This window comes from Sciurus carolinensis, chromosome 2 (genome assembly GCF_902686445.1).
Source record: "Sciurus carolinensis chromosome 2, mSciCar1.2, whole genome shotgun sequence".
Taxonomy (NCBI): domain Eukaryota; kingdom Metazoa; phylum Chordata; class Mammalia; order Rodentia; family Sciuridae; genus Sciurus; species Sciurus carolinensis.
The window spans coordinates 111,378,495-111,404,072 of NC_062214.1; the positions used below are offsets into that span (position 1 = coordinate 111,378,495).

The 25,578-nt window shown below is 37.1% G+C and overlaps 1 protein-coding gene across 1 annotated transcript in view; it reads left to right on the forward strand.

Annotated features, from left to right (window-relative positions):
* Nucleotides 1-25,578, forward strand: part of Ino80 (INO80 complex ATPase subunit) — a 128,891-nt gene that overhangs the window by 63,588 nt on the left and 39,725 nt on the right. Inside the window, exons 20-27 of the mRNA XM_047538148.1 lie at nucleotides 86-253; nucleotides 450-583; nucleotides 1,951-2,018; nucleotides 3,621-3,714; nucleotides 4,447-4,618; nucleotides 12,705-12,845; nucleotides 19,020-19,245; nucleotides 23,979-24,106. Of these exons, the coding sequence (XP_047394104.1) occupies nucleotides 86-253; nucleotides 450-583; nucleotides 1,951-2,018; nucleotides 3,621-3,714; nucleotides 4,447-4,618; nucleotides 12,705-12,845; nucleotides 19,020-19,245; nucleotides 23,979-24,106 (1,131 nt within the window). The remainder of the gene's footprint in view (nucleotides 1-85; nucleotides 254-449; nucleotides 584-1,950; nucleotides 2,019-3,620; nucleotides 3,715-4,446; nucleotides 4,619-12,704; nucleotides 12,846-19,019; nucleotides 19,246-23,978; nucleotides 24,107-25,578) is intronic.

Sequence of the window (25,578 nt, forward strand, 5' to 3'; positions counted from 1 at the left end):
TTTTCAAATTTCAATCAAATCGTTGATTTTGAATTTTCTTACAAGCAGTTTTTTCCAAATATGAATGTTCTTCATTGATTTTTAGATTGAGATTCTAATGTACTGCCAACTGACCAGCCGACAAAAACTATTATATCAGGCACTAAAGAACAAAATTTCCATTGAGGATTTATTGCAGTCTTCTATGGGCTCTACCCAGCAAGCACAGAACACCACCAGCAGCCTCATGAATCTAGTCATGCAATTTAGGAAGGTAAGAGCTGCCTCGATGTTGACTTTATTAACACACTTCAAGGAAAGGGGTCTAGGCTTGATGCTAAACAAAACAGGTTGTGAGAAAGTGATGAAAATGGGAAAGAAAACGTTTGTTCAGTGTTGGGACCCTCATTATTTCATAGATTAGTGTCTGCATAGTAAAATGTTGGTCTTACCATTTCCCTTTCTCTTAGGTGTGTAATCACCCAGAATTATTTGAACGGCAAGAAACGTGGTCTCCATTTCATATTTCCCTAAAGCCATATGAGATTTCAAAGTTTATCTACCGTCACGGACAGATCAGGGTCTTCAACCATTCACGAGACAGGTGAACAAATAATAGTATCTGTTCAGTATGGGTGTCTTTTGTAATTTGTAGGTTTTTGGCTTTGTAGATAAATTTAATGAAGAATTTGCAAGTTTTAACAATGAGATCAAATATAAGGAAAGAGTGGAGAACTATTTGTTGAGGAAACTTAAAAAGTAGGACATTAAGCACTTTTTTTTTAAATTTCTTAGATGTTGATAGACCTTTATTTTATTCACTTATTTATATGTGGTGCTGAGAATTGAACTCAGTGCCTCACACATGCTAGGCAAATGCTCTACCACTGAGCCACAACCCCAGCCCAGAAATTAAGCAATTTTAAGGCTTGAACTAGATGACCTCAAAGACTCTAGTCACTTCCAGTTTCCTGTCTGAATCAGGAATATGCACCTGTATGCAAGTATGTCCTTGCACAGGAGTGAACAGCAAATGTTTTTTAATGCCCCAGAATATAGAAATTGATTTGGGATGGCAACACATTTGGAACACATTTATCAGGGAACTGATTGGATTTCACATTAATCAAGTTTACCTTTTTCATAGAGTTAGTAATGATACATTTGGTAAAAGTTGAAGAGGTCATTAAGCTAATATGCTAGAGACGACTTAATTCAAAAAATAGTTTACACCTCTGAGTTAGAATTTTCCTGGTTTCTGGATGGTTGTTTTTTGTACCAGGAATTAAATCCAGGGGCACTTAACCAGTGAGCCACGTCTATAGCCCTTTTTTAATTTTGAGCCAGGGTCTCACTAAATTGCTTAGGGCCTCGATAAGTCGTTGAGACCAACCTTGAACTCGTGATCCTCCTGCCTCAGCCTCACAAATCTCTGGGTTTAGAGTTGTGTGCCACTGTGCCCAGCTACTGGACTTTTTCATGTGTTCCCAAAGGATTCTTCTCTATGCCAACATTCAAGAAACATGAACTTAGAAATTTCCCTCTGTAGGGAAACAGTATAAACCATGTTATAAAAATAATCATCAGCATGGCCTATTGAAACTGAAATTAAAATGTATTCCATGGGTTTGGCTTTGAGATCTTTGTGATAGCTTCAGCTTAATCCTTAAGTAGATGAACAGGGAAAAACAGGCCAGAACTAGTGCTTTTTGTTTAATAGAGTATTTGATCATTTTAATGTTAGAATTAGTATGAAATAGACTATTTGAACTTGTGTTATCTTCTTCACTATTAAGTACTTTGTACTTTGACATTTATGCCATGATTTGCCTGATAATATGACAAGAAACTTCTTAAAAGCAGAAACACTTTCAAACCTAAAAAATTTTTCTTAGTTTGAAACCTCTCATTTATTTAATTGCCCAGTATGTGCATTTGGGCTTGGATTTATTTTATTTACTTACTTTATAGGTGGTTAAGGGTTCTTCTTTCTCCATTTGCACCAGACTATATCCAACAGTCTCTCTTCCACAGAAAAGGTAGGTGTTTTGATCTTTGGAAGGAAGGTGTGTCAGGGTGTGTAAACTTACCAGTAACCTCTTTGTTTTACTGAGGGACTGGTGTGAACCTTGTAATGGATTTGCCTATATACTAGCTCTTTATTTATAATGTCTTAGTAAGATTTAACTCAGCAAATTAGTTATCTTCATTTACAGGCACTATAATTTGTGGCTGTAATAGGAATTACTAGAAAATGTGTATGCTTACTTTCCATCTTTACTTTATACCTACCTCTTAAGAATTTCTTACCCTTGAAACTGGACAAAGTGAAAGCTGAACTCTTACTAATAAGACTTCCTTTAATGCTCAATTTAAAATGAGACAGAGCAACAGAATACACCAAGCTTGTTTCATTACCAGATTTCTACTACTAAAATATCAGCAAGAATGCATGTTCCCAGTGAATTAAAGTATTCCTATAGTACAGCCAGAAAATACACACACCAGTGGCTCACCTCGAAATGTCAATCCTTGAGCACTTGCTCCCGTCTATCCCTGTATGTGCCCCTGTGCCCCTCTGCTGCCAGCCCAATGAACAAGTCCTGATACACACTGCCCAGAGATAAAGCAATTCCATGTACGAGATGCACCTTTTCTATCAATTTTAACAAAAAGTTATTTACAAATTGGTATTATTTTAGTTGTAACTCTGCCAATATGTCTGTCTAGAGGCCTTTTGCCATTTCTGTCTTCAGTGGAATTTTTGTTCCCAAGAAAGGATAACAGATTGAGTTGGTATGGTGTATTCTTGGTTATCAAAAATATTCATGTAGCTTTGGAATTTTGAATTGGTGAATATTCATGATGTGTGGAAAAGCATGTTACACACTACAATCTCAATCACACAAAATGGGATATTTTATATGTATTCTCATGACCTGGAGGACACGTCCAGTTAAGCTGCTTGTGACAGGATGACTTTGTTCTTTTCTTGTGTTTTTATTTTTCCTGTAATGCACACATTAACTTTTAAAAAATAAATGCTATTAAAAAAAAATAAATAAAAGACTTTCTTCCTCCTCAACCTGAGGAAAATAAACTGCTCAATTTCAAGCATGGGCCAAAATATTAAGGCCAAGCAGGGTTCAGAACCTTTCACCTCTGTTCTGCATTTTCTGTTTCTTGGCATGATAAAAGAGTGAAGGTATTTAATCAAGGATCAAAAAACCCCAAAGGTAACTGATGACCCATCACCATTCTGGCCTGTATATGCCATATCTCATGGGCCTGATTTTTCTACCTGTGATTTTAGTATAAACATGTGACACTGTGGCTAGATCAGAATTTGTGGGGGGCGGGGAAGGGTACTGGGGATTGAACTCAGGGGCATTCCCACTGAGCCACATCCCCAGCCCTATTTTTTTGTATTTTTTTAGAGACAGAGTCTCACTAAGTTGCTTAGCGCCTCACCATTTGCTAAGTCTAGCTTTGAACTCTCATCCTCCTGCCTCAGCCTCTGAGCTGCTGGGATTACAGGCATGCACCACTGTGCTTGTCAAAATTCAGCAATTCAGCAGGCTATAGTAGAGTATTATACCTAGATTTGCTATTGGGTTTGACATTGTTTTTTGATATTACAGGTATTAATGAAGAAAGCTGTTTTTCTTTCCTTCGTTTTATTGATGTATCTCCAGCTGAAATGGCAAACCTCATGCTTCAGGGACTTTTGGCCAGGTGAGAAGTTTTATTATTGTTTGATAAGAGAGAGAGAGATTGGGAATAAACAGGGACAAAAGTTGAACACTGTGGAATTAAATATTTAACATTATCTTAGCCTCTCATTCTTTTTCAGTTAAGAATAAGGTTCTTTTTTATAAGGAAGCTACAGTTTTTCTTTTGATTCTTTAATTACATGATATTTCTTAAATAAAGAGTATGTATGTTCCTGTATGCTACCAGAAGATCCTCAAACTGTGAAGTATCAAATTAGTTTATTGTGTTTTACTTGCTTGTGCAGGATAAATGGTGTCTGATAATTGCAGTTTAACCTGCCTCAAGTGTTCTGGGAGATTTACTTCTGTGTTCCTATATGTAGGCTTATTGACTTTCATTGACTTTTACTTTGTATTCATGTAATAGGAACCTCAATAGAAACTACTCTTTCCCTAATATGAAGATATTTTTATGATATGAGTTTTCATGACAGAGATGAGTATTCCTGAGTTTTGAGAAGAACTTTATAGAGAATTTTAGTCTTGTAGCAAACTAAATCATGCCAAAGAATTTATAAAATAGATATGTAAAATAACAGCTTTATTTGAAAGAAAGAACTGTTTCTAAAATGCTCATAATTTACCAAAGAAATGTACAATGAGAAATATCCCTTGGATAGTTCCTCACTGCTATAAATGACCCTCAGACTTCCATGGAGCATTGAATAAGCATATCTGCTGTGGTTTGTTTCAGATGGTTAGCTCTTTTCCTGTCTCTGAAAGCCTCCTACAGGCTCCATCAGCTGCGCTCATGGGGAGAGTCAGAAGGGGAGAGCCAACAGAGATACCTGAGAAACAAAGATTTTCTTCTTGGAGTTAATTTTCCACTCTCCTTTCCCAACCTTTGCAGCTGCCCTTTGTTAAAGGTAAGCAATTATTTGAGCATATGCTATCTTCCATTACAGTAGTATCCCTTTCCCTCAGTCTTTGAGTCAATAAAAATGATAAGAAATGTCCTGATAGAACCAAAAAGTTCCCAAGGAAGTGGGCGCTGTATAACTTTATGTTATGTGTGTGTATTTTGGTGTATAAATGTTTTTTGTATATAACTTCGAAGTACCAGATTTTGTCTGTATGGTTCTGTGAATTTATATATGTGTATATATTTATGTAACAATCAGCCAGATCAAGGTACACTTCCAGTGCCCAGAATTCTCCTTTGTGTTCCTTCCCATTTAACACTTCTAGTTCAGAACAAAACAACAAACAAATAAAGTTTAGGGTTCTGTCACCATGGATTATTTTTTGCCTGTGTTTGAATTTTATGTAAATACGATTATATGGTATATTCTTTTTTGTGTCTGAATCCTTTCACTCAACATTGTTATCATGAGATTCCTTTGTGTTGCACAAAAAGATTTTTGTTATCATGAATTATTTCATTGCATAAACTACAGCTTATTAATCTGCTCTACATATGGTGAATATTTAGGTTCTTTAGAGTTTGGGGCTTTTATGAATAAACAGCTCTGCATATTCTTGCACATTTTGTTGGATAAACTTGTGTTATAATTTCTTTGAGATTTATATCCAGGAATGGAATTGCCTCATCACTAGGTATCTATATGCTTAGATTTAGTAGTTGCTGCAAAACATTTGATTTTTTAAATTCATACACCCAGCAGTTTGTAAAAATTGCTGTTCAGCATCCCTGTCTACACCTGATACTTTCAGTTCTTTTCATTTTAGTCATGTTTATGAATTTTAGTTGTATCTCATTTTGATTTTTTTGTTGCATTTCCATGAAAAAAAGTTGTTGGGTACTTTTTCATGCAGTTGTTGGGGGTTGCAGAGTAGGTGACAGGCTAAGTAGTAGGAAATGAAGTTATAGACGTAGGTTCAGGTTATGTGGGGCCTCATAAGTACTGCTAAGGATTTTGATTTTATTCTGAATGAGATGGGTACTACCTAGAGAGTTAGAGAAGTAACAGTTTATATTTTTTAGTCCTTCAGCTAGATTTGTTTGTTTGTTTATTATTTTAGTACTAGGTATTGAAACCAGGGCCACCAAGCTATATCGCCAGCCCTTTTTATTTTTTACTTTTGAGACAGGGTCTTAAGTAGCTAGGATGATAGGTATGTGCCATCACACCCAAGCCCCTTCAACTTGATTTAAACTTTAGAAGCTAGGTTATTTTTCTTGGGACCTCTAGAATTTTATAGTCATTTTATACTTCACTGTTATGGAAGGTAGGAATAGAAAGAAAATAGGAGTTTTTTCAGTGTACATGGGGCAAATATTGGCTACAGCCAATAAATAACTAACCCTTATGAACTATTTTCTCATTTCAAGCTATGTTTCCTTTTGTATCTTGCTATAGCCAATATCAAATATTTGCCCCCTATACCCTGAAAACCCCATATTTTCCTTCTGTTTTCCCAGTTGGTTTCTCAAGCATTGCTCAGTATACTTTTCTGGACTTTGAAGTTAGGATTTGTAATACAAAAGGAGAATAGAATTGAGCCTGTTTGGAATAATGTAGAAGTGGTGGCAGTGTGATTTCTGAAAGCTGAAATATTTCTTGTGTGTCCCCTGAGAGCACTAATATGTCTAATAAAAAACTGTGTAATCTCCTATAGACTAATTTCTTCTTTCCACCACTAAATTTGGTAATGTATGTTGCTACATTAATAAAGTTTTAGTAGTTCTGTTTCTGGTATTGAAGCATCATTCTGCTAAGATATTGTTTTGCCCTACTAATACAGATACCTGCATCTTGTAATGTTTGGAGATAAGCATCACTTTTTTGTATTCTTCTCTGTTTTCTGAAAATAAAGTTATATGTTCAGAATATCTGCTCACTTAGGTCCTGGGATTACAGGTGTGTGCCACCATGCTTGGCAAGAATTTCTTAAGCAACATTTGTTTTGTCTGTTTTACCTAACAGTATAAGGAAGTTTCAGATAATTAACCCTTATGAACAGTTTTTTTCATTGCAAGCTATGTTTCATTCTGGATCTTGCATTTTCCTTTACTTTGCCACAAATTCTGATTATATACCTTTGATTATTTGTACACATAATGCAAGTGAGATGCAGTTTCTCTTCCTTTCTTTTTTGATACCAGGAAGTAGAATTGCCTTGTTTTGTTATGCAGAGTGAACATAAATTATGTTTCAAGGTTTTTTGTTTTTTTTTTTTGTGGTGCTGGGGATTTGAACCCAGGGCCTTGTACTTGCAAGGCAAGCACTCTACCAACTGAGCTATATCCCCAGCCCTGTTTCAAGGTTTTAATGGAAGAACTTTTATGTTGAATCCAGATTCCATGTTCCAGATCAGTGGGTGTTTTGTTTGTTTGTTTGTTTTCTCCCCAGGACTGAGAATTGAACCCAGGGCCTTGAACATAGCAAGCAAGTGCTCTACCACTGTGCTCATATCGCCAGCCCTCCAAATCAATCTTTTTGTTTTGAGACAGGGTCTCACTGAATTGGCTTAGGGCCTCAATAAGTTTCTGAGGCTGGCCTCAAACTTGTGTCCTCCTCCCTCAGCATCATGAAACGTGGGGATTATATGTATTTGCCCAGATACCTGGCCCAGATCTATCTTGAAGGTTAAATTCTGAGTTATTCTCAGGCACGTGGAGATGAGAGAAGAGACAATGGGAAATGCAAACATTTTAGAAAGGGTGTTATAATTCTTTCTTTTGTAATATTCCATTAATATTTTATAATAAAATGCCTTTGAAGATATAACCAATTAGAACAAATAAAATTAGTTTTCCCATGTGCAACTTTGTCCTCAGACTGAGGGGAAAAAATCCTTTATTCTGTTCCTCTGTGTGTCTTCATTTCTTTTATAAAAGAGTAGTAGATAATGTTCCAGCAGCCCATTTCCTAAGTACAGCTTCATATTATCAAATCAAGGTGAAGTATTTGTTCTTATTCCTCTGAGAGAGACAAATAATGTGGTCATCTGGTTCTTGGTAACCTTTTATGCCACCTACTACTGGAGCCATATTGAGCAGTCTAATCTAATCCTCCCTCTTTTCCCTTTCTCCCCATGAACATGAATGTGAATTTCTTCTCCTGTTCCTCCCCTGCAATATGCCACTAAAACCCTTGTTCTCACCCTATAATCAATATTAAATTTTAATTCTGTGCTGCAAATTCAAGGAAGTATTCTTGTATTCTTTAGGATGATACATAAGTAATAAGAAGCTAAATACTAGGCTAAAGTAAAAAGATCAGTTAACACTTAGACATGTTTAAGACAATGTTTAGGGTCTTTTGATATCTCTTACTTAATATGAATGCTTTTCTGACATTGCCTTCTCTTATTTGTCGAACAAAACCCAGCATGTCTTCCTGAATTCCGCTTACTTTCCATTGTGTTCCATATTGCTTTGTTGTTGAGAATTTCAGTAAGGAATAGTATTTAGTTCAAAACTTTCATAAATTCATTCCCTCACACACCTTCCTCCCAACTGTGGTATTCTGGTCAAGTCTCTTACTCTACTGTTTTGCAGAGGGGTAAAGAGTACTCAGGGTGTAAAGAGTATTATATCTCATACATAGGAATTTTTAAAAAATGTTTTCCTTAGAAGACTAAAAATAAAATCCGGAATAACACCGTTTCTTCTTGTTGAGGCAGAACATTTTAAACTGTATTGCACTAAAAATGATGTATGGCAGACTTAAGTACCAGTATCTATCTTCTGCTCAGTCTCAGTGAAGAGTTGTCATGGTAATGGTCTACTTTAGCATAGTGGGTGTTGAAAACTTTATATATTCTACAACTCTAGTGATCCAACTAATTTATAGAATAATGGACATTTCAGATTTTTCAATTTAAAACATAAAACTATTGGGGCTGGGGTTGTGGCTTAGTGGTAAAGTGCTTGCCTACCACATGTGAGGCCCTGGGTTCGATTCTTAGCACTATATAAAAATAAAATGAGGATATTGTGTCCTTCTACAACTAAAAATATTTTTTAAAAAATACAAAAGTATCAACATAAAGAGTTGTTTTGATTCAGTTGTGGTCAGAATTATACCTGTAATTCCAGCAACTCAGGAGGCTGAGGCAGGAGGTTTGCAAATTCAAGGCCAGTCTCAGCAACTTAAGAAGGCCCTGTCTCAAAATAAAAAATAACAAGAACTGGGAGTGTAGTTCAGTGGTAAAGCACTCCTGGATTCTATCCTCAGTACCAAAAGGAGGTGGGGGAGTTGTTTGAAAAGAGTGGCATATGATTAGATTTTAAACACTGTTATTAAATCCTTAAAAGAACGTTAACTGGCTATTGATGAGGAATCCCTCAAACAGGAAGTTTTCAAAAAACTTCCGCTAAATGTTAATTTTCAGCTGCGGTACCTATATCTATCATCATTTCCTGAGATTGTGAGAGCTGCCAACGCCCCTTATGGAAAACTCTGGGAAACCATTGTGTTTTTCTGCATTTTATTTTCCCCCTTTTTGTTTGGATACGTAAAATATCTGTGAAAATAAAATCTGTGTACCCTGGTGGTTGATTTATAAGCACTGCACCCTTTCATTTAACATGAGACCTTTTCTTTAATTTTTGACATGGAGAATGACACATGACACCTTGTTAAATGAGTAAAGGAAAAACATCTGTGTGTTTTCTGTGCTACACATTGGCAAGGAGTGTGCAGCTCTGAGGGCCTGCCATCCTGGCCTGCTTATTTTCACTTGAGACTTTTACATGGTTCGAAGAGACTCTTTAGAGAAACCTAACTTCACAACTATGTACATATTGTAGTTCTGACATCTAGATGCACGCAGCTGCCAATGCTTACAGGGTAATGAGACATTCAATAGCAAGAGAAGGAGACAACAGAATAGCAAAACCTGTGACCGAATTAAAACCAAGTCACATCCCTCATAGTTTGACATTGTTTACTTTTTTTTTTTTTGCAGTGCTGGGGATTGAACCCAGGTCCTTGTGCTTGTGAGGCAAGCACTCTACCAACTGAGCTATATCCCCAGCCCTGTTTACTTTTTTCTAAGTTGTTTTTTTGTGACAAACTAGCCCAAAGAAGTAAGAACCTTATTTTCTATTTCTACCCTCTAGTCATATTATACAACGGTATTTGAGGTGTTCTTTGAAACATTAAATTTTTCTGTGTCCGGTGTTCATGTCATTAAATGAATGGGAGTTAATGTGCTGCAAAGGACCACTGAATTAAGGAGGAATTGATGGAACTAATGTTAAAAGAAAAAAAAAAAATCTAGAAAAGTATATAATGAGGGTAATATTCCAGGAGTCATCAAGATTTCTCTAAAGGCTATATGTTGAACATTTTGAACTAGTGAATTTTTTAAAAAAATGTTTTTTAGATGTTGATGGACCTTTATTATTTATATGTGGTGCTGAGTGCCTTACACATGCTAGGCAACCCCAGCACAACCCCAGCTCCTGAACTACTGATTTTCGGTGGTTTTTTGGTTGTATTTTGTTTTGTGTTTTGTTTTTATGAGTACTAGGGGATTGAATGCCCCAGGGTTCTCTACCATTAAACTGCCCGTCCGCCAGACCTTTTTTATTTTATTTGAAACAGGGTCTCTATAACCTGCTAACACTGGCTTTGCACTTAAGATCCTCCTGCCTCAGTCTCTTCAGTAACTGGAATTATAGGCATATTCCCTCATCACCTGCTGTTTTGTTTTAAATCTAGAATTAGAAAGAAATACATCACCTTGGTATAGTGACTTCTATATGAATTCCATTTTTACCTGTCCCAAATAAGATATAAGTAAATGTGTTCTAATTTGGGAATGACCACCCTAGCAATAGAATTATTACTAGAAAAACTTTTTCCAGAAAGGTGCTTCTAATAACATTTCATTGTTAAGAGGACCACTCTGTGGTGAGTATTGTATCCCTTTCTTAGTAATAACTGTTTTGTTCAAGGGAAGAGATGGGAGGACATGTTCATTCTCTCTTCTTCTTTTATATTCTTTTTTTTTCTATTAGTTGTTGATGAATCTTTATTTTATTTATTTATATGCAGTGTAAAGAATGTAACTCAGTGCCTCATATGTGCTAGGGAAACATTCTACCACTGAGCTCCAACCCCAGCCCCTACTTTTATATTCTTGAGATGTAATAAGAAACAGGTTTCTGCTGAATTTTGTTTGATAATTCTCAAAATGAGAACAACTTACAGAGATCCTGACAGAGACATTTTTTTTACTTTCTCTAGAAGTTAGTAAAGAATTCAGATAATCTTTAGGCCATCTCCCGTCGCTACCTCAGACACCTGCCTAGGAATGGTCTGAGGCAGTGGACTTCCTACCTAGCAGCCCTGAACTACTTCTTTAGCTGGCTGAGATGAACAGAAGTTAATAGATCTGTGTCATCTCTCCAACACCAGGTGGGTCAAGATCAGAAATATGCTTTTGGAAACCAAACAAACTTGGTGGCCTTTTTTTTTTTTTTTTTTTTTTTTAATCTTCCATCTATGCAGTAACAGTAGGGCTTTTTAAATAATTCAATATTCAGTATTGGAAGAATGAGGTAACAACTAGACTAACAATCTTTATAATAATCCTCATACTAGGCATTCAGATGATAAGGAACATAAACATGTAGCAAGATGAATGACCTTCAGTGCAGATTCCAGTCAAGATGAGAACACAGATGATATTGGAAAACTACCAGAAGGTTAAAATTCTTTTCTGGGTAATAACCAGGACCCCGCATCTATGGACAAGGCCAGACATGTCAAAGTTAACCATGTAACTTTTTACCCATGTAATTCAGCAAAACCCATGTAAAAACTTCCATACTTGTGATTAGAAGCCACCAAAGACAGTTGTGCTCTGCTGAGAAATAGCAAAAAGTCTTGGAGGTTTTTCATAACCATTATTTAGAACATGTGATTTGTTCATTGAAGCAGATATTGATGCAAATGTTCTACTAGACGACTTGAGATGACTTTACTCAAACCATGATCCTGAGAAACTCCTTTATTTCAGGGGATTAAAACCAAGTATAAAATAGACCATATGACTGGAAGAACAGGATATGTACTGAAAAAAATATCTTCAGAAAGATGTGACTACAGTTATAACTATCATTCTCTTGCAGCATCATGGTTGTTGTTCTGTCTTGTTTGTTTTCTTGACCTTACAACAATGTATATATTTGACTTCTTTGTGTTTTATCTTCATCCATATGGTTGTGTAGATTACCAGCCCATCTTACTGAAAAACCAGTAAAACAAATAAATGAAATAATCAAGAATGAATATCCAAAGCTAAAATGTCTAACTTTGTTTTAGAAAGAACCTCTATATTTCCAACATAGAATGGTGATCCCACTGTGGACTTATGTTGATATTCCATGCTCAGAATTTTCATATGAATGGCAGCTGTAAAGTCTGTTAAAGGGTGTATTTTTGATACAAAAATATGTCAAGAATATATATATATATTTTAAGAATTTATATTTTTAAGTGCTCATGAGATACGTGTACTGAAGGGATATGGTTTGTTTTTCCTGACCACTTATAGTCATGTCTCTTTAAAATAAAGAAAACATCTGCATTTGCTAGAACTATACTATGTGAATATTCATGATGCTGAATTACCTTAAAAATTTAGAATAGTGTTAGTCATCATTGTTTTTAACTCAAGATGAATTTGAGTCCACAGTGTAACAAATGAACCAAATTTTCCACTGCATACACTTTTGTCTCCTAAAATTTTACTGTGTCTATTTATTAGCAACAGTGTATCTTCCAGGTTTAGAATTAGTATTAACACTTAAGGTACACTAAAAGAAACACATTTTGAAATTAGCATGGGCATCAACTCTGTTACATAGTTGGTTCTATTAGTGATTAATTTTTTTATTAGAATTAATAGTATTGGCTAGGAAGAAAGTTAATTCAGATACTTAACATGTGTTTTTGTTTTGTTTTGTTTTCTCTTCATTTTGCTTCATTAAGCATTTCTATCCTGGCACTAACTTGCTTTTTTGTTTTGTAGTCTCTTGTTTTCAGCAGCCACTGTAAAGCCGTGAGTGGCTATTCAGACCAGGTTGTCCATCAGCGGAGATCAGCTACCTCCTCACTTCGTTGCTGCCTGCTCACTGAGCTGCCATCTTTTTTGTGTGTGGCCAGTCCACGAGTAAGTGCTACAGGAGGGGGAAGAGATTGAATGAATAGTACTAGAAGAAATAAACCAAGTTTCAAGGAATCTGCTCCTCAAACAGAACTGTTTTAAAGCTATTCGAATTTTAAGAAAAATAGAAGTCATAGTGTTTAAAAAGAATGACATCCATGGTCCTGGCCTTCACAAGACAGCACTTTCTTATCTTGTGTTGTGTAGATTTGAGAATAGTTTATCTTTGATAGCTGCTACTTCGCATTTAGTCAGGGGTTCTAAACTATAGTAGGAATAAGTCATCTGTCAGGTAGGTTATCACCCAACTACAGAGTCAAAGCCATTTGTCATGTGCATTTGAGATTTTGTTGTTGTTGTCAATGAATCACTATTTGTTTGTTTCTTTATTAGTATGTGGTGCTGAGAATGGGACACAGTGCCTCACACATATTAGGCAAGGGTCCACCTCTGAGCTTCAAGCCCAACCCAACATTAAGGTTTTAAAGGGTTTTCATAGGAGGGACCCCAATTAAGGGGAAGATTTGATCTGGCTTTATCACTACAGTACAGTTTCCGCATAATAAAAGGAAACTTTACACTTCAGAATCAAGCAGTTTCTCATTCTGGTGTTTTCTCACTTCCTAAACAGTCTTGCCTAGACTGGAGGTTCACAAGTTCATTCCATCTAAAAAGTGACTATTGCATCTTATTCTCCATTCAGCAGTTAAATACTTACTTGCAGAGCAGGAGTGATTTTCCATTGTGATTCAATTTGGAGCAGCTGTCTGGATCCTTCCTAATACCCTGTTTATCAAAATAACACTTCCATGATTGCTAACAAGTTTCACTGCAAAGGCTTTGATTGGCTCACTGAGTTGTTTACTTGGCCTATATGTTCCCTGTATTTCCTGTCCATGTTGATCAGAGTCAGACAGAAACTCCTTATATCTACAAAGAAGTAATGATGGGAGAGAGGCAGAATAGACATGTGACCAGACGAAGTGGTTAGAGAAAAGCAAATTTCTGTCTACCCAGCTTGTTTTCTTTTGCTCCAATGGACAGCTACTCTTTGGCTAGGGAAATCTACAAAGCTGATATTTGTTTTTCTTTTTTTTTTACTTCCTTTTTTTTCTCCTTTATATTTTTTTCTTTTTTTGTGTGCAATATAGTTGTACTTAATAATGGGATTTATTGTTACTTACTTACACACAGTCTATATAACAATATAATTTGGCCATTATCACTTCCCAGTATTGCCCTCTCCTTCCCCACCTTCCATCCCTTGGACCCTTTCCTCTACTGATCTCCCTTTGATTTTTATGAGATCTACTCTCACCCTCACCCTCTTTTCCTTTTTCCTCTCTAGCTTCTGCATATTACAGAAAACACAAACCCTTAACCTTTTGAGTTTGACTTTATTTCCCTTAACCTGATGGTTTCTAATTTCATCCATTTACCTGCAAGTGATATAATTTCATTTTTCTTTATAACTAAATAAACTATCATTGTGTATATATATCACATTTTCGGTATTCATTTATTGATGGACATCTAGGTGGTTCCATAGTTTGACTATTTTGAATTGTGTGTCTATAAACATTTATATTCATGTATTGCTGTAGTATGATGACTTTAATTCTTCCTGATAAATATTGGTGAGTGGTATAGCTTGGTCATATGGTGATTCCATGCCTGGTCTTTTGAGGAACTTCCATAGTGATTTCTATAGTGATTGTACTAATTTACAGTTCCATTAACAGTGTACAAGTACTCCTTTTTCTCTGCGTTCTCTCCAGCAGTATTATCTATATTCTTGATGACTGTGAAGCTGATGTTTCTTATCCTCTGTGTTTTATCTTTTTTTCTCCACTCATCCTAACAGGTCTACTGTTTTCATAGTTCTAGTCAAAGAAGAGGTCATCTTCTCAGTCTTCCTTGAAAACCTTTTCTACCATTACTTTTATCAGCTTGCATCTTTAAGTTTATCCAAAGAAATGATGAATGGAAATAAGGTATTGAGTCCCATTGATTCCTGCCTGCCTAGATTTCTTTCTACTAGTCCTGTGCTATGTGAACTTCACTCCCTTGCCACTATCAACTTCATTTGGTTTATACTGGCTATCTAGAAAGAATTTGGATTTTGTATGCATCCTGTTCTTCCAAAACACTCATGGTCTTAGAAGCTTAAGGTGACGCAGGGAAGTACATTTACACTAGGCAGCATCTAAAACTAATGTTTCCATAGAAGACAGCCTTACATCTGTGGTTTTGTTCTTCTTAATCTGGTCATTGTATAGCAAGAGGCCTAATAGAGGGAGTTAGATTTCAGGGAGAGGGATGTCAAGACTTTATTTCTCACATTGCCAGTATTTTAATAATAAAATAAAAATGAACTGTCTTGACCTGTAGTTGCATTTATGGTCATAAAATTTCTTTGTTACCACTCAATCCTCCAATGTTTTACAACCAATTACTCATTTGCCTGAAAGGCTCTTCCCCAGCACCCTCCTTTCCTACTAGACGCTCTCATTTTTGTAAAGTTTCATCATATAGCCTGTGCTGAACCTGAAAATGGTAGTAATTAACACCAAGACTCTGAAGATAGTAAGAATTCTAAGCATGTCTGAATAGTTTATGTATATACATGTTGTTCTCACTTTTCAGATCAGTGAATAAGATAATGTATCATGACATACCTTAATTATCGTGTTATCTTTTTCTCTTCTTCTTTCCTAAGATTAGGAATTGAACCCAGGGCTTTGCACATGTTAGGCAAATATTCTACCACTGAGCTACATCCCCAGCCCTTTTTATTTTATATTGAGACAGGATCTTGCTAATTTGCCAGATAATCTGACCTTAAACTCCTGATACTCTTGCCTCATCTTCTGGAGTTGCTACCATTACAGGCATATGCTACCACATTCAGCTCTTCTACTGATTTCCATCCCATCTGTGATGGAATGAGAGAAAATTATTTCCTTTGAAGCCTCAACCTGTGCTTAAAAGGAATTAATTTCCCTGATGTATGCTATGAAATTTTTAGGGTCAGTTCAGGAAGCACTGTCCCACTAAGGAAGGAATTTTGAAACTTTTATCAATGGCTGAGGAAATAATTCTACAGGGTTAATAAATGAAGGCCCTTGGAATTCATCTTCCCAAAAAACAAAAGTGCTTGAAATGGTCACACTTCCCAGAGCTAGAACAAGAACACACATGTTCTCAGGAAAGACACACTGAATGCTTGAGGCATACCTTTAAGATTCTGAAGAGGTTCATGAAGCAAGAAATGGGTTAGCAACTGTAGGACTAAAGGGAGTAAGTGTTTGCATTTGCGGAGATGGAAGAGTGGTTTATCCTGCTTCATCTATACCTGCTTCTGTGCCATCAGGAAGGCCACTTAGGGTTAGCATAATGGGTAAAAGCTGTCTAGAATGGAGCTGACTTGGAAGAAAGATTAATTCTAAGCAGAAATGAACTTTTTTGCCCTCTTTAGGACCTCACAAGTACACTGCTTATGTACTTATAACATGACATTCAGTGCTTCTGCATTTATCTTGGCCCAGGGCTCCTGGCCAAAGAAGCTTATCAACACATTAAAACATATTTCACTAAGAATTGTGCTTTGCATTCAGTCCTGGTCTTGGAAGGATATCAGCAGAATGGATATTGAAAACTAGGTGAAAGTTTATAACTGGAAAAAGTTGTTTTGTTTTTGAACTATTGAGTTCCTAGACAGTAGAATGAATTAGACCTAACTTTTCAACATTCATATATGAATATACCAACAGTGAAACTCTCTATCATGTACAACCACAAGAATGAGATCCCAGTTACAGTAAGTTATATTCCATATATGCATAATACGTCAAAATACACTGTTTATCTAAAAAGAACAAACAAAAAAGAGTGCTTAGAAATGAGTCCTCAGCAGAAAAGCACTTTCTCTATCACTATCCTCTGCCTATTCATCCTGAATTTCTAGCTTTTGATTTTTCTCTTGAGAGTATTGACCCAAAATCTTTATATATATATCTTTGACCCAAGATCTTTATATATATATATAGTTCCCATGTGAGTTCTGCTTTTTATGAAAAAGAAAAGCAATTGTCATTGAATGTACAGTTGATCATTATCAGTCTCATTAGAAAAGACCAGGTATGGGCTGGGGAGGTAGCTCAGTTGGTAGAGTGCTTTCTTTGCAAGCACAAAGCCCTGGGTTCGATCCCCAGAACCGCAAAAAAAAAAAAAAAAAAAAAAAAAAAAAAGAGAAAAGACCAGGTATGCTTTACTTCTGTTGTATGCATGCTGTTGGAAATATGTAGGATCATACTTCTGAAGTCCAGGCCACTACTACGTTAGCTGTTTTTATTGAAGTATAGGAATTATAAATTATGAGATTATAGGACTCACATCCTACATGGGAAATGTCTACTCTGGCTCAGAATCTACCTGGGGTATTACCAGGGCAAGCAATAACAGGGAGAAGAGATCTAATTTTTATGCTCCTCCTTTGTATTTCAGTCTTTATTTTTCCTGAGCTTAAGTATCAGTGGGAAAACACATAAGGTGGAATCAGGAAAACAAACTCTGGAGAGATACAGGTGGTGTGTTCTCCTAGGACTGTCTGAATAAACTTATTTCTGTAGTGAGCCTGGGTGTTTTAGAACTCTGAACGCAGTTTACAATGGCACTTTGTAATTTTGCATACAGACGATAGATGGCACTGCTCCCTAGCAAACTGCAGCAACTTCATCTGTCCCCAGAGTAGGTTATTCTCCAAGTATTGGTAAATGATGTTCTTTCTTTGATCTTGATACCTTCTGGTCCCCATACAATCACCTATAGCCACATCTAACTAACTGATTTGTTTATACCCCAGGCCACTATTTTTCAAGACTTGGTGTGAGATACGGGGGTGCATATTAAAAACCTAGATCAGACCTTCTATATTAAAATGTGCACTTTTGATCCATTCCCACTGAGAATCGTTGCCCTCAAAATTCATTGATGTAAAAACAGGATAGTTAATAGCCTACTTCTAAGAAGTAATAGAGTTACCTAACTAGGTACAGCCAATGCTTTATGTCTTATTTTCTCCCATACTCTTGCCCTTGTTCCTTATGCCCAGTTTCTTCGCATCTCTCATTCTAGTTCCAAGGTTCTTGTGACCAATTTATTGCTTATAATGGGCATTAGCATTTTTATTATTCTTGGCCTCTATATTTTCATCTTCCACAGGCTCCTTATCAGATATTGCCACAGCCGTCTGAATATAACACCATTTTTGTTAGGGCAGCATCATAGTGGGCTACACTTCTTTTTAGTACTAGGGAATGAAACCTGGGGTGCATAACCACTGAGCCACATCCCAACACTTTTTTATAATTTATTTAGAAATAGAATCTTACTGTGTTGCTTAGGGCCTTACTAAGTTGCTGGCTTCGAACTTGTGATCCCCCTGCTTCTGCCTCCCGAGCCACTGGGATTACTCTGTTAACCAGTGTGCCCGGCTGAATAATCTACTTTTAAAGCACCTTTTGATCAGATAAGAATTTTTCAGTCTCTTCCCTACCCAAGCAGTGAATCTGCTTCTTGCTGGCAATTGCTTCTCTCCTGTTTTTTACCCCATCAATTCCCTCTTCCCTGGCTTATCGCTTGAAAGAAAGGTTCCTTTATCTTCCATTAGGTTTGACAGTCAGAAAACCTAGTTAGAGAAAGAAGTATTGATCAATTTGGGAATTTTGCTACTAGAGCATTCAAGGTGGCTTCAGATGTGCCAGGCCAATACTCTTTTAGTTGTATAATGATGACTAACTCCAACTCCCTTTTAGGCATTACCATCATGTGTATCACTAGTAGCACTTTGCCAAGAATGTAATCTAGCAATGAATGGAGGTGGTAGAATGATGGGATGTATATAAACAATTATTGCTGGCCTCATATCCTCATTTATCTGCCCACTGTAGCTCTCTTTGTGTCTTTATTTTTGTTTGCAGATTCATGTTATTAGAAGTTGACCTTTTATTCTGGAGAAGCTCATTAAATCAGTCATTTGGGACTGCTTAATTTGTTAGTACAGGGTATTTAAAATTAATCAGCCTAAGAATTTTCCATATTAGTCTGGTTTCAAAGTCCCAAGAGACTTAAAGTGTATGAAAAATGTTAAAGCTATCTCATGTGAATCTTTCTTTACAGGTCACTGCAGTGCCATTGGATTCTTATTGCAATGATCGAAGTGCAGAATATGAGAGGCGAGTTCTTAAGGAAGGAGGGAGTCTGGCAGCCAAGCAGTGTTTGTTGAATGGGGCCCCTGAACTGGCTGCAGACTGGCTAAATCGACGATCTCAATTCTTCCCAGAGCCAGCTGGAGGACTGTGGAGCATCAGACCCCAGAATGGTTGGTCTTTCATCAGGATTCCAGGTAAGTTCTTCATTCTCTTAGAATGTATTCCCAGCTTTAGCAAAAGGAGAATATGGAATATATTCCATATGGTGGTTTTGCAAAGTTTATATTCAGAGATCTTAAGGTTTCTATTTCATTTTTAGTTCTAAGTGAAAATACTAATTATTTACGACTTGAAAATGTGAATGTTTTTTTAGGAGAGAGGAATGCCACTCTTTCCAAAAAGAAAAAAAAAGTGGGTGAGTGGAACTGAAATGAAGCATAGTGGTAGAGCACTTGCCTAGCATGCACAAAGCCATGGGTTCCATCACCAGTATGGGGGGGCAGGGGGAGGCTTCAGGTAGAATGAATTTAGTTGTCTATGTCATTGCCAGTGAAATGAATGAGAATGTCGTCACTCCCAGAAAGCCTAGTTTAAGTAGCATAAACAGTGTCCTGCATGGAACACTAGAGATCTGAATAATAACAAAAGGAAAAACAGTTGTGTTTTGTGCCAAAATTCTAGCAGATTCCCAGACCCCCTAGGGTCAAGGTCAGGGGTTGAGAGGAAACTAGGTTTTCATCTTTGCTTTGGTGAGACTACTTGTAAGGAAGTTGAACAGTGTTCATAGGCTCATGTTCTTTACTTACACCTGCTGGCATATTGGAATAATAGCTAGCTTGGAGCTACAGTATTAGTTTTGGTTGTCCTAATTCTCTGATATCTTAAGTATATTCATCTTACTGACATGTAATGGAAGTAAACTAGAGCTAAACATTCAAAAGGGAACATCTGCTATTTCTAAAGGTTAACTGGATTCGCTGAAAGTCTGGTTTTTCCATTTAATGTTAACTTTTTGTTACAAGTGTCAAGGGGCTTTGTGTCAGCCTGCTAGTAGCATGTCCAAGCTTTGACTGGAAGATACCTTTTTTGATATGTAAAAGCAATACTGCAGGGGTTGTGGCTCAGTGGTAGAGTGCTTGCCTAGCATGTGTGAGGCACTGAGTTTGATTCTCAGCAGCACATATAAATAAATGAATAAAAGGTGTATCAACATCTAAAATAAATATTTTTTTTTTAAAAAAGCAATATTGCATACTTAGAGCTGACTTAGAACACACAAATATGGTAGGTAAAAGTGTATTGTTTGGAAATCAGGGGAAAGTCCAAGTGTAAAACAGAATGGAACCTCAGGATCCTAGGTAGGAGGTGGGTGCAGGTATCAAAAGAGGCAGGATAGCACCTTATTTCTTCTTCATTCTGGTTTCTTCATTCCCAGTACAGGAGTAAGAAGGCTTATTGCTGGCGCTATGGGAATCTCTTGTGGCTTTTCCTGTTCTTTGAAAGAAAAATGGACCTTGTTTAAATAGCAGGAAGTGTCTGAGTTCTTTTTGCATCGATAAAAAGCACCAGCCTCACTGGCTGTTTACTGTGAGAACCAACCAGCTCCTCGCTGACCCCATTGTGCTCTGTAGACTATCTGGGCCAGCGGTGGGCAGTGGGGGGGGTGTCACTGTAACCTGTATTTTCTCTCTCTTTCCTCTATACTTTCACATTTTTGTTACACCGGGAAGTGTTGGTTCTTTTGCATTTCTTGAGGGACTGAACCAGAATCTCCTGGGTTCCTCACCTTGGTTGCTTCCCCATGCTTCACCAATGGATGTATGATCCTTTCAGAAAGCTCCTTTCGTTGGAAAACAAAGAGATTATTTAATCTGTTACCCTAATTTTACTATCCTGGGCTATATTCTTTTTGTTTTGTCACTGACCAGGATCTTATACTATGGGCAGTAAGAACCTATATCTAAATGAAAATAACAATAGGATTATAGGAGAGATTAGAAGAGTAGGATAGGTCTGTTTGTTTGAACATCTTTTGAGCTCCTGTTTTAAAGAACAGCCTGGACCTTGGTTTGACTTGGCAGAATTAGTCCAATTGCTATGGAATTGTGCTCCCCTTGGCTTTGTGCCCTGCTTAGCAACAGGTGGTGTTCTTGTCCAGTGTGACTTTTGGTAGTTCCTCAAATTTGGGTGATGTATGCCAGACAAAGAAGACAGCAACGCGTGCAGAAAAAGAATCTTGTTTTTGTTTTTTCCTACATATTTTACTATAGTCCAAATACTGTGGACAAATACTGATTTCCCTGTCTAGCACACTTACCAGAGAATCAAAAGTATTCTCATTTGTAAGCCCTTGCTGCTATTTTTTTGTAGGCTTTTCTTCTGGGCCGTCCAAAGAAGTCCAGTGCATCCACTTCTGCCTCCCCTGGCTCACCTAGTAACAAGCTGACAGTAGATACCATTTCTTAATTTTTTTGGGTGCACGAGAGTTTATCCTTTTGAGTGTATACACATCTTCCTTTCTGAGTTTTTCTAATCTTCACATGAGGTTATTCTGGTTAGCAGTCAATGTAGAAAGCAGGAATGCTTGAAAACCATTCAATCATGATTTTGAAATCAATTGAAGCTTCTCAAAATTCAGACATCAGACAGCTATATGTACACTTTAATATTTATGCTGAGGGAGTATATCTGGAGACAGTAGATAAGTAGGCTGCAGAAATCTAAAGAACTTAGCTTGTTCACCCTCTTTCAGTGGCTTAAAATATATGTGCTTGCTGTGCTTGGTTGTGCACCCTGTAATCTTAGTGACTTCAGAGCCTGATGCAGGAAAATCACAAATTTGAGACCAGCCTCAGCAACTAACTAGGCTAATAAGCAACTTGTCTCAAAATAAAAAGGGTTGGGAATGTATATCAGTGGTAAAAGACCCCTGGAGTTCAATCCCCCATGCCCCGCCCCCTGCCACCAGGCTTGCCAGGCATAGTCACACTTGGTCACACACACCCAGAAAAAGAACACACAGACACACACACACAGAGCTAGACTGTTTTTCATCTGTGCTTTTAATGAAAACAAAAAGGAGCGTAATGTCTGAAGCTGATTGGTAGGTAGCTCAGTGGGGATTGTTTAGGAACAGTCAACATTGAGAGACCCCCTTAGCAATCCAGCTTAAAAAGGGTAATTGTGATAGGAAACCTTCAGGTTGTTATAAAAGTGTGTTGCTGCTTGATCAGACTTGGAATTTATAAGGACTTCTTGTCTGATGCCACAGAGGAGACTTAATAGTCTCTCTGTCCCAGCTGTAGTTGTTTGATTGTGTTGGTAAGAAAGCAACAAAAAGAAGAGCATTCCAGTAATCTAAACAGGACCAAAGAAACTGAAAAAAGATATATGTCCCAGAGACAGGGAAGGGTTGGGGAGGGAGAGATGTGGCATGGCAGTGTTCTGAAGGTGGGAAAAAGCAGACTGTGGCACAGAGGAGTAAACATCCAGAACCCATAGTTTTGTAGCAGAAACAGCAGCCCATGATTTGTTATGGTGCTGTCAGCACATCCGTTCTTGTTCAGTTTAAACAATAATTGTGCACTTGGCAAATAGTGGTGAGAATGACAGTTGAGAACTCTTGAACTCCTCTCAAGAGTCAGCCTCTTTAGTTCTGAAAAATATTCATGGGTTCAAACCTAGACACTAAGGATACATAATGCAATTTCCTTGATAATTTTGTCTTTTACTTTCAGTTGTTAGTTGTCAATATACAGTCTCCATCCTTTTTGTGTCCCCTAGCCGCTTCCATATATCCTCTTATCCAACCCCTCAAGCTTCTTCTTTTATCCTCTTAATGGCAGCAATTGTTCAGGGCATGTTTATGGACCAGTCTACAAACAGGAAACTCTACTTCCTGAAATATGATGGAGTTGAATGATACTGAATGGATAAGATGAATATTTGTGAGTTAAGTGTTCTTCAAAGATCTGTGGCTGAGATGTGTTTCTTATGGGAAGAGGAAGGGAAAAAATGCACATTAGCAAGTGAAACCAACTCCATTTCACAGAAATCCAAAGTCAGTCTTTCTGAAAACTGAATAAGCCCTGATGTCTTTCTTTAATTACATCTTGGGTTTATGGCATTTATCAGCCAGCCTATTTTAAATCATCCATAAGAGGGAGTTTTGGTGGTTGGTTTGTTTTGGTTTGGTTTTTGACTTTTTGTTTGTTCAATTCGTTTTGTTGGTTAGTTGGGGGTTTTTTGGTTTGGTTTGGTTTTTGGATTTTTGGTTTTTTTTTTAAGTTGTAAATGGACATAGTACCTTTTATTTTTATTTTTATGTGGTGCTGAGGATTGAACCCAGTGTTTCACATGGGCTAGGCAATCACTCCACCATTGAGCTACAACCCTAGTCCCATTTTAATAAAAGATCAAGTGTGGGTATGTGTATTTACATTTCTTAGTGTTTATATTTATCCAGGGGATGGCAGGAACAGCCATTTCTTCTTTACATTCTCATGCTCCTCATTCAGGACATTAAACACTTAACCAAAGAACTAATAGAAACCTATCTGGAGATAGTCAAACAAAGAAAAAAACAAGATTTTTCAGTTTACTTTATAGCAGGTATGACATAGACACATGTACCCACATGTACCTGGTGTCCCCTGCGTAAGAATGCGGAGCAGAGAAGCTTTCAGATCCCTTTGCAGCAGAGTCTGATTGGGAGCTATCAGTCGGGAGAAAGTCTGTACCTACCTCTTTAGAACATCAAGTCCTCCTGGAGTCATATTAGGACTTTGCATTCTTCTGATGCATTTTCCTGTTCTCATGATGATAAGCGTCCTGGTTGTAGGAATTTTGGCTGCACGCAGCTTTGCAGTGAGTCAGTTTGTTGCTTCAATTAAATAGTTTACCCCCTCCCCCTTTTTCTTCTCCCCAGGCAAGGAGAGCCTCATCACTGACAGTGGAAAGCTGTATGCCCTTGATGTCCTTCTGACACGGCTCAAGTCTCAAGGACATAGGGTCCTTATCTACTCCCAGATGACCAGGATGATAGACCTGCTGGAGGTAGGAGAAGGAACCTTGGGGACCTGGACTGCCTTGGCTTTTACATTGGAGGAATCAGATCTTCATGACTAGTGTTACTCCTATTTAATGAGAACCCCCAAATTCCTTTTTGTGCTTTTAGTCTACAAAGGGAGCAGAACAGCTCCTGGCAGATGGAGCGCATACAAAAGAACTTCTTCTGCCTCCTTCCTCACATCCAGTGTAAAACATCCTTTTACAAGGGGTGAAATCCCCCAGTTGGGGCCAGGGGGAGGGAGGGGTGTCTAGGGATTGATCCCAGCAGTACTTTACTACTGAGCTAACTACATCCTAGTCCTTTTTATCTTTATTTATTTGTTTGTTTGTTTTTTTGAGACAGTGTCTCACTGATTTACTGAGACTGGTCTTAAATTTGAAATTTTGCCTCAGCCTCCCTAATTGCTGGGATCATAGTTATGTGCCACCATACCTGGTGAAATTTCCCATTATTAAAGCAAAGCACAGTCCAAGAATCTTTGAAATTCTGTATGGAAAACAAGATTAGGAGCTGGGGGCTGTGGTACACACCTGTAATCCCAGCAATTTGAATTGCTAAGGCAGGAAGATCACAAGTTCAAAACCAGCCTCAGCAACTTGGCAAGACTCTATTTAAAAAAAAAAAAAAAAGAACTTGGGATGTGGCTTAGTGGTTAAGCAACACTGCCTTCAATCTTTCAATCTCTTGACCAAATTTTAAAAGAACAAACAAACAAAAAAACAAGATTGGGATTAGTTTTTCTATGTAGAAAACCAGAATTAATTATCAAAATGATTCTTGACTATATATTGCAATTATCTGGCAAGTTATAAAAAATATTGATATCTTGTCTCAACCCCAGAGATTCTTATTTAGTAAGTTTGAAATGTGACTTGAGCATTAGGATATTTAAAATTTCCTTAAGTGATTATAATATACATCCAGAGTTCACAACCACTAGATTGGTGATAAAAGATAGCTATAGGAAAGCAGCTTTTTTTTCTTTAATTACTTTCATGTTCAGGTTCTCATGTTTTCTTGCCTTAATATAATGGCTTATTATTTGAAGTAGAGGAGATCATAGATACAGAAACAGGAAAGTGAGAATGAGAACAGATAATTATAAACCATTCTTTATACAAGAATGTTGGAGAGGTTAAAGTGCCTAGTTGTAAGGAGCATATAAATGTTTTCATGTTTTTCCTTGGCTGTAATATTTGTAAGGCTTTATATTCTAGTAAATGGAAATTGGACCATAATCATCCGTGTCTATGAATAAGAGTATAGGGACCACAGAAGTGCAGAAGGAATGAAAGTAGCAGTAGGGAAGATTTTTAGGCTCTTGGGAAGCCAAGGTTGATTTACTGAATTTTGCAGTGAATTTATCCAAATTGGATGTCAGGCTTCTTTTATTAATTTAGGAACTTCTTTTAGCAAGAGATATGTAATATCTGAAGTCAATTTAATCACTAAGTCT